Source organism: Lygodium microphyllum, chromosome 3 (genome assembly GCF_053477565.2).
Source record: "Lygodium microphyllum isolate KBCC chromosome 3, Lygodium_microphyllum_v1.1.10, whole genome shotgun sequence".
NCBI classification, from domain to species: domain Eukaryota; kingdom Viridiplantae; phylum Streptophyta; class Polypodiopsida; order Schizaeales; family Lygodiaceae; genus Lygodium; species Lygodium microphyllum.
In genome coordinates this window covers 153,364,984-153,374,790 of record NC_141137.1, presented here as the reverse complement: position 1 = coordinate 153,374,790, position 9,807 = coordinate 153,364,984, and the positions used below count along the sequence as shown (strand labels likewise).

Sequence of the window (9,807 nt, the reverse complement as noted above, 5' to 3'; positions counted from 1 at the left end):
AATGCACCCATCATTACTAACTTAAGCTATCAATATTTGCGCAACTCTTTAAATATGAGAGCATGTCACATCTGGATTACATGAACATGCAGTGATAAGAAATAACCTGTTGGATGTGTTGCCAAATATACACACTAATTTCTAATTAGTAAAATCATATAATTATCCAATACGACACTACCATAAAATCCAAAACACCACCATAAAAACTAGCTAATTCCAGCAAATAGAGCAAGATAAAATCCAGGAGAACGTTATCCATTAGATGGAGAATCATGTGTACAGTACAAACATTTTGAACCTAGATGCCAAGACTTCTGTGATCGTGGACCCATCAGGGAACGAGAGAGAAAACTGACGCTCCTCATTCTCACTGTTGTAGGTGCAATACAAAATACGACAAGTGCCAATGTAAGACTCACCATACAATCGCACCGCCTTGCCGATCAAGATAGAATCCGCTGGATGAGGAGCATACCGCAGGGATAGAGGGAGTAGTGCATGGCAAGTATTGCATGAATACACTGCGAGAGGGTCCACCAAAAATGTTTTGGTGCAGCAATGAGAACAATATATCCGCGGTTTTGGGCTAAACCTTACACGACCCCTCCCTCGTTGATGCTTGCGCCTTAACACGCCTGTAATAGATGGACACTTGGGTTGTGATGAGGACTCCCCCCTCTCATTTGGACGATGACGATGATCCTTGCCATGCCCTAGGCGCGTCTGTGTCACATTTTCCTGGATCTGATAGATCCCACCCTTTTTAGGCATGTCAATCTCCTGTGGTATGAACATGTGAACAAGAGACTCTTTAGCACTTTCCAGTTGGCGCATACAAGCATCCATCTGTGCCGCTGTGTAGGATGGAATCCCATCCTCGATCCTTTGAAGGAGGTCTCTAAAGTCTGCGATGGAGGACACGAGTTCCCGTTTCTGCACGCCACCATCGGAAGATGATCCCTCCAATCCTGTGATTTTATCGCCACCTGGTCTTTCATTTATGTCATCAAAGACATGCGCACTATCGATGATGGGGAGAACCTCATGAAGGTGAGGAAAATAGCTCTTCAAGATGAGCCTCAAACCATGAAGATGTTTACAGTCAGTCGACCAATCAAGGCAATCACAGTAGTTTGATTGTACACTTACATGATACCATTTTGCATGTTGGGTGGTGCTTGCTATTTTAAACAACATGGTCCCCTCGTTAATGACTTGAAGAGAGGATGGATCTTGCTCATACCGCTGAAGAATCTTCTCCCCTGCTGCCAATCTAGCCGTATGACTCTTGCTTGACCCATATACTTTGAAGCGCTCAGAATCAGCTGGCATAAAAAACATGTATAAGACAACAATGCGTTTTAAGGAAAGGTCAAAAGTGCAAATAGAAAGGAAATTGACCACATTACCTATCTCTTGCTTTTGCTTGAAAAACTCCAAAGCCGATCCACCCATTCTAGAACCCGACGATGAGTCACCAACAAGGGCGTGCAGCAGATCCAAAATGGACCTGTTGATCCTAGCATCAAGTAGAGTGTACTTGATATATTGCCAAAGTCTCTCGATGAGGTTTGTTGTGTCGACATTGCCATGTGGAAACATGCGACCAAACTTGGGCCATCTTGCACGCCAAATACAATCTTTCCCACACCATCCATTGGTAACGTATCGGACCACATTCGGATGAGCGGAATAACGATGAAGCAATTGCTCAAACATATCATCAAACTGCGACTCTGTAGGGCAATGCATAAGATTGGACAAAGAGGCATACACATGATCGCGCTCATCTGTAGGGACCTTGGTTCACGCAAGAACATGTAAAGTACTCACTGTCAAGCTCATGGAACTCACAAAAAGGCAATGCTTAAAAGTAAAATGGTATTGAAAAGGTGTACCTGTGGCAAGAGATTTTCAACCCATGCTTTCTTTGTGTGGAACCAGCATAGAATAATATGGCATGCTCGTTGACGCTTGTTGCCACCAAGGTAGTCAGTGGTCCAACAATGAGGGTCTTCCAGAACAACCTTCGAGAGCGCCTCCAGCTCTGGCTGGGACTTATCAATCACCAGGGCAGCAGGGCGAATATCTCCCATCCTAGAGAGGACTAGTCTCATGGTGATTTGCAAAGCCATAATCTCTTGGTTTGACCCATTGTCGCTAGTGCATAGCATAAACCAAATAGGGATACCCACCCCATGTTGGTTTGGTAAAACCGCCGCATAAAGCGGAAGACCAAACACATTGGTCTTGAATGTGCTGTCGATTGCCCAAGCATTGTTATTTGAGAACCTCTTACTCATTTGCAACATCCATTCGTCCTGGACTATCAGTACGAATGGTTTGTCCTTGTCCTCTATGGCATGAGGATTGTATGGTTGGCAATAGAGTACCTAAAAGACCATGTAGATGATAGTATCAAATAGATATACTAATTTTCACAGCTTATAAACATTTATGAGAATATGTCAAATACCTTGTTTTGATCTCGTAGACGGAGAGCCTCCAAATACATTGCCATCCAATCATCCTTCGAAAGTTTGCCTGCAACAGGATGACACATAGAACATTGACGCTCAAAGCAACCTAGAACCATAGACAAAGGCTTAGAAGGTAGCATACCTTCAGTTCGAATTTGATATGATAGTGTCTGTACCTCCCTTGGTATCATGAAGAACCTATAAATGACACGATCCAATGGAGAGGCATTTTTCAAATGAAACCGCTCCTTGCTAAGGCTCATCTTCGCAACGTGCCGACATGTCCCAACGTCAAACAGGTCATCCTTGCAACAATCAATCACAGTTGGATGCACCGGCAAGTGATACAAGTCGGCACGAGATCCAGGCACATGACCCTCGTGTGGTCCATGGACTCGTATAGTGACATCATAGAGATCGTCTTTGTACTCTATTTGCACCTTGAAAGGGCAACCACATTTCTTCGACGTTCGCAACCTGCGGATTTGGGATCCCTTTCGAGTTGCTCTACCACTGCGATGACATGCATATTCCACTATTGTCTTCCCTAAACCATGCTTTTTGGTTGAGCGAACCTTGCCCAACCTAACACTGTGTTCAAGCATGATTTCTTGAAGCCTCCGCTCAACAAGAGATCTATCTACAGTAAACTCCAAGATGGGTGCCCTTCTTTCTTGAACCTTCCCATGAACGAACAATGGGCCTTTATAACCATGGGGCCTTGTGAACACCTTGCAAGTACACCCACTGATGAGATCTCTCACATACGCAAGAGGAATGCCATGCCTTCTCAAGTCAGTACACCACGTGGATTTGATGGAATCAATTGTGACATTGATACCCTCGTGAGCACCTGTAACCTTGTTTATGTGATTTTCAAGGAATATGCTCTCCCACTCCTCTATACATGCAATGCGCAATGATGGCTCCGATTTCAAGGCCAATGTAATGTATCCATCGCCATTTCTACCAATGCAAAGACCTTCTCTGATTCTTCTCCACTTCTTCAAGTCGAGCAACTCCCTCCTGTGGAGTTGCTTGAGCACCTCCAATGTGATGGCCTTCTGCCCGCTCAAATCACTGACCATCAAGCTGTAAGTCTCTCTATTAAAAGAGAAGTACTTCGATGAGGTATAGGTAGTTGGGCTTGGTGCATTGTTAGTGATTTCTTGTGGTGCCGAATCATTGTCTCCACTTAAGAAATCAAGCATCTCAACCTCGTCGCTTGATGATCCATCTAATGTCTCTTCATCCGTGTCGAGATCATCGATCTCAATGTCGCTTTCCATAATCCATGCGTGTTGACTACATACGTATATATCACCAAAACATCATTCCAATGCCACAATGCATCCAATGCAAATATGAGAGGAAGAAAGAGAGAGAGATATGCACCTTGTAGTGGAAGTCATGACCAAGAAATCGTAATATGAACCTCAAACCTTTGTTCCAATGATCGCGTGAGCTTGTATGCGCTTGGAATATGGGCATCCAACCTCGGTTCACAACAGCACACGAATGCGCCCTGCGTGCAGGATTTTCCTGTGGGTAATACCGAGAGCTTTTCGGCTTTCGGTACCAGGTCAACACAATTTACTTTAATGGCTGGGTTTACTTTAATGGCTGGGTTTACTTGTAGTCCACGATTCAAAAATACGTATCAGAGATAGTGGGCCCCGCTGAATCTACTATCTCTTACTGCCAGCCCATGCCATCAATTTTAACGACTAGCGGTGCATTTATAGTCCTGGATGGGTTTACTTTTGCATGTGGCTGCGAACCTCCCCGAATTTCGAGACGCCGTTGCTCCGTCAGATCCAAGTTTCCGGCTGGTTGGGTTTCTATTTGCGGGTTGGGTTTTGTTAATCTGGATGGGTTTACTTCTGCATAAAGTAGCGGCTCTGATGCGAGCCTTTTTTCGGGGTGAAGAGGAGCCGTTGATCCCAACTCCCCGAGGTCATAAAGACCCCGTGGGAGATAGTGCTCAGGCCCCCCCCCCCCCCCCCCCCCCCCGGTTTGGGCACGGCAAACCATGATCTCCTCTCTCTTTCTTTATGACAAACCACATGTATACCACAAGCCATTGTAGTCAGCTTGTGTCCATACTTCTTCCCCAAACCATTCATGCTCTCTCTCTCTCTCTCTGTCTACCATTACCAAAGGATCTGTTTCATGATGGGCAACGACCAAAGGATTCACCTGGTGGTTGCGGTCTTCACTGCAATGCACAACGAAGAAAGAGAGGTCATGCATTTCTCTAGCATCTCTTCCTTTCTGGAGATTGTGGCGGGGGTTTGGAAAGCAGGGCCCCTGCATGAGGGGACTCAAACAACTCGAACTGGAAGGCGCCGATTGCATGCTCATCATCAACGGCACCTTCCCACTTAGCACAGTTATATATTGTGCAATTTGCATGCATTGCGTCGATTCACTCAACACTCAACTGATCAAAGGCCAACAAGGAATGCGACCTACAGCTCCACCAAGGTTGCGTTCTCTGCCAAGCCGTGTTCTACGCCCGGGTTGCATCATGCTACTTGTGGAAGAGCACCCCCGCACAGACAACAAGAGCTCTCTCTCTCTCTCTCTCTCTTCCTCTCTCTCTGTCAATCAATGGACAATGAGCATGCGCTCTCTCTCCCCTTCTTGCCCCCATTAGACAATCACTCGACTGGTATCAAATCGGCCCATCAATGATGAAGAGCAAAAGGACCTCAATTTTCCTATCACTAACAGCAAGATCTGGGTTATCGTGATTGAGATTGCTGGTCAACATAGCTTGCGCTGCCTTCCCTCTGACCACCAGCTAGTAGCAAGGATATAAGAGGATCAAAGCAGTATCTAGGAGACAAGAGGATCAAAGGCCTCTCCTAAAGGACAGTATAGGGCTGCACTTAGAGGTACTTGCAACAAGATGTGGGAAGCCATGACCTTGGATATGAAAGCCATGGTTTTGCATCCAGGATGAAGGGCACCTATAGATCCACCTACCCCCATGCCACACTATCATCGGCGTTGCCAATGCCTCATTGCAAGATAGCAGGTGCCTCTTCATAATCTAGGGGGCACATTTGGCTATGATTGAAGGAAAGTGTGGTTTAATCAGTGTAGAAGGACGAGTAAACTTTTTTGCCAAAGTCTAAATATATGCCCTTCCATCTTTTTCTTGCTCACTTCACGTCTTTCTCTTGTTGAGGCATATTCTACAATATGAGTGAAATGGATGTTGGTGGCTAGCAATTGGTCACAATGGCCTCATTGTGTTGTATGCATGTTTTGTGGTGTAATAGGTAGCATGTTTGGGCCTATTGAGACTTCAACTCTAGCTTTTATTATGTATGTGGGTTTTCATTTCAATACTAAATGAGCACTCAAAGCAAGCCTTCATATTGCCAATCACGAATGGGATCATGTAGCTTGACCTATCCCTTCTTCGTTGCTCAAACCATGTTCCTTTCGCCACAAACATGCATGTTCCTTTTCATTAATCATGGATGGTCTCCCTCTCTCCGTCTCTCCACTTTGGTAATGGTGCTTCTGTTCGAATTTTTTCTATAGCATATGTTTCATGTGGCCAATGAGATTTGTTGTAATCTCTGAGAAGATTTATGTGGCCTACTTTCAATGTGATAGTGCAAACCTTCTCTATAACATTACATCACCATAATCACGAGTTGATATACCTCTTGAATCGGGCTCTCACGATCCTTCTCCTCTCTTTTCAAAAAGCCCCCAATGATTTGTTGCTTTAGCAAATAACTCTTACTTGCTAGTAGTTGTTGAAAGCTAACTAGTTGACTTCTTATGTGTTGGTAGTCGATAGATGATTGTTTCTACATTAAATAATATTTGTAGATTCTTATGTGTTCAAACTTGGACTTATGTATAGAGACATTGTGCATGCATGCACAAAAAGTTCATTGTAGAAAGTTGCATTTTGAAGACTACAGTAGAGTATAAATGCTAGACTATCACTCACACCCATACTCTCTTATTTACGAAAGAGAACCTTTTTAGATGGCATCTATTGCTTCAAATATTTGTTATTACACTCAATTGATGATGTACAACTTGCTTATGGTTGTACTGTTTTAGTAAACATTATGCTTTTCATGATTGCAATCCATCTATGCTGCCTAATAAAGAATTCCATAATTATTTTGTAGTGTGTTCTTTCAAATATGTTTTGAAAATGCATCCTAGCCCACAATCCATGAGCTACCATGAATAAGGTATAGCTTAATATGAGCTACATACATTCGGTTTATTTTATACTTTATGCATGGACCTAATAAGTAAGAATACATTTTTTTTTTCTAAGAAAGTTTACATGAAACTTAAGCTTGATTTGTTAAGCTCCATGTAGTTGAAATAATGTGTTATAGCATGTAGGCATATGCCTAATGTGCTTTAGGGTTATGGAGGACATATTTCAATTATGTCTAATGTGTTATATGGTCAATAACCATAGAAAATTATAAATTTATTGCTCACATCAAAGTCATTATTTTCTAATTTTAACCTTCACAAATAATGGTGCACAAATAGTACTATAATGCATATATATATTGACTCAATTCTCTCTCTCTCTCTCTCTCTCTCTCTCTCTCTCTCTCTCTCTCTCTCTAGGTCATCCAGCATACAAGGAGCCACCATCGTTGGCATACTCTCTCGCTTCCCATTGCAGGCTTAGAGCTCACCTTCCTCCTTTTCCTCCTCATGCCTTCTTTTTACTTTTCCTTTCTTCTTTCTCTTCTCTCTCTCAAGACCCATGCAACACCATCAATGCCATGAGTCTCTCTCTCTCTCTCTCTCTCTCCAAAGAAGTGTGCTTCAAGACTACATAGAAGCACTCATGGAACAACAATGAACAACAATGTACATCTATTCCCCATTTTGTAGTGCTTCATGACAATGGTTTTTGAGCAATATTATGAAATCCTGGTAAGGAGCTATCACCATCCCCTCAAGGTAGTAACACTTTGTCCAACAACTATTGCTATAACAAGTCATGCTCTCTACTTTTCGCCGGCCAACCATAAATATATGTATGGCAAAGCTATATCGATGGTCTATAAAACCGAGGCACTTTGCTTTACCTCTACTATGCCTACTCTTGCAACCCTTACAATCTTAATCTAGCAAGTGATTGCAATGTTAACCTAGCAAAAAATCTCAAAGGATTGGTTTTTGAAATAGACAGGTTAATAGACACATGAAGGTGTAGGTGGTGCAAATAAGAGATTAAGAAAGCAAGTGACATTCATCGCTAGGGTATCAAGAGCTACATGGGCTACTATGTGTCAAAATAAGAGGTATGCTCTGATACCATGTCAAAATAAGTGATAGTGCGAAGAGACAATAGGGTTTGTGGGGAGTAACATAGAGTGTGTATGGCAAACACTGAGAGAGGAGAAACTCAAAAACATAAGAAGAACATGCTGATGATGCACTGAATCATGCTATGAGAAGAAAAGTTGATACAGTGGAGCCAAAGCTCAGAAGATAACGGCACTATCTTGTCTAAATTAGGCAACAACACCTGTGAGAATCTACACAATGAGGGAGCAAAACGTAGTCCTCCAGGCAATGGGATATCTAAGTAATCATTTGAAGGTGAAAGACAACTGTCGAGGGAGCAAACCATAGTCTTCTGATGCCATTAAAGATGTGGAAGATAATCACCAGCTTCGAGGGAGTGAACCTCGATCCTTTGATGCCGTTAGAGATGTGGAAGATGATCACTAGCTATCGAGGGAGTGAACTATAGTCCTCTGTTGATGCCAGGAGAGAGTTGGATAGAAAAACACAAATCCCAGAGTGTCAGAGTTGTCAAAGGCAGCAAGAGCAACTTAGATGTTGATGCCATGTGGATAATAATGACACTAGATGATGGAGGATGAGCTTGGCTGCAAAAATGTAGGTCCCATCAAGCTCTGTGATATATGAGTGATGTGAGGCGACGGGGGAGGAGCTAGGCTATAAAAACACAAGTTTCCAAGCTAGAGATGATGATGCCAAGCAAGGAGAAGACCTCCAAACTAAAAAATTCAGGTGAAGGTGGAGCTTGGAGGAGAAGGATGTTGACGGTAAGCAAAGGATGGTGATGCTAGGTGGAAGATACTCCAAACTCAAGGCTTGATGTTGGAACATGGCACCTGAAGAAAAAGAGGAAGGGTGAAGGTAGCCATGGGTCACGAATCAGAATGTCCTCTTGAAGGGATGTAAGGGCAATGGAAGGGGCTAGTGAGAGAAGGGAAGTGGTGGTTGTGACTAAAGAAGGTGGTGAAGAAAGATTGAAGAGAGAGATAAGGATGAATGAAGTAATTGCCTATTTATAGGTATAAGCTATGTAGAGTGGTGCACCACTATGTGGACAGCCAATGAAAAACTAGCCAAAATGTAGACACTAGCCCTTTTTGGGGCTTCAATGCAAAATCCTAAATGAAATGTGCGAATTGAAGAGGTGATTTTCTCAACACCCCCTCTTAGGCCTAAAAGGGGATGAAGAAAGGGGAGAGAAGAGAGATATAATAAAGAAGAAGAGGATCTCAGAGATCCAAGATTTCCACCTAAAAGGTAACATGTGGTAAGGAACAATATATGGGATGAACTATAAGCTTGACTCCACCTTGGGAGAGAAGCCACTAGCTCCATAGCTCCATGCTAGAAGGAATTCAAAGGCCTCATCACTGAGTCGTGGTGGTTGGATCTCTAAAGCCCCAATCTAGGTGGTTATCTCGTTGCTATCACTAGCAATTACTGAGACCTTATGAACCGCATATCAAGTCAAGCATTTTAAGTGAGTGACAATGGCTACCTCTCACATAGCCATGCACGCTCTTGCATAAGGATGTAGTGAGCTTACCGTTGAATCCAATCATTGTAGTCCTCTTCCTCAAATCCTTTGATGGCTCCACGATTCAAGGGGCTGCTCCATCTCCATGCTCAAAGCTTCAAACTCCATAGCCGCGTATGTGAGAAAAGAGAAGAGAAGAAAGAGAAGAATAAGAGCTTCTCCACGGTCCCTCAATCTCAAACTCTCCCTCTCTCATTCTCCCTCTCTCATGTGCAAGGAAGAAGCAAGAGCAAGAATAAGAAGAGAGCTATTTTGCACACACACCAAGAATGAGCTTATCCATTCACTTTTTGGCTTTTATACATGCCCTTATTCCCCTTAGGCATCCAACCCATTTCCATGACCATCCATCCACGGCCTTGGTCCTCTTTTTTCTATTCTTTTCCTATTCTTTCCTATTCTCATAGCTCCTTTACAAGGACCTTTTCATTTAGAACTTCCATAGAAGGGAGTTTGGTGCTCTTT

General features: G+C 43.2%; 1 protein-coding gene across 1 annotated transcript; it reads right to left on the bottom strand.

Annotated features, from left to right (window-relative positions):
- Positions 1–273: 273 nt before the first annotated feature.
- On the bottom strand, positions 274–3,088 carry LOC148039050 (uncharacterized). Its single transcript, XM_087675311.1, has 5 exons — positions 2,626–3,088; positions 2,480–2,547; positions 1,902–2,396; positions 1,413–1,803; positions 274–1,328 (listed from the first exon to the last, which is right to left on the bottom strand). Exons 1-5 carry the CDS (start codon positions 3,086–3,088, stop codon positions 274–276), a joined length of 2,472 nt encoding a protein of 823 aa, XP_087531437.1.
- Positions 3,089–9,807: the final 6,719 nt, after the last annotated feature.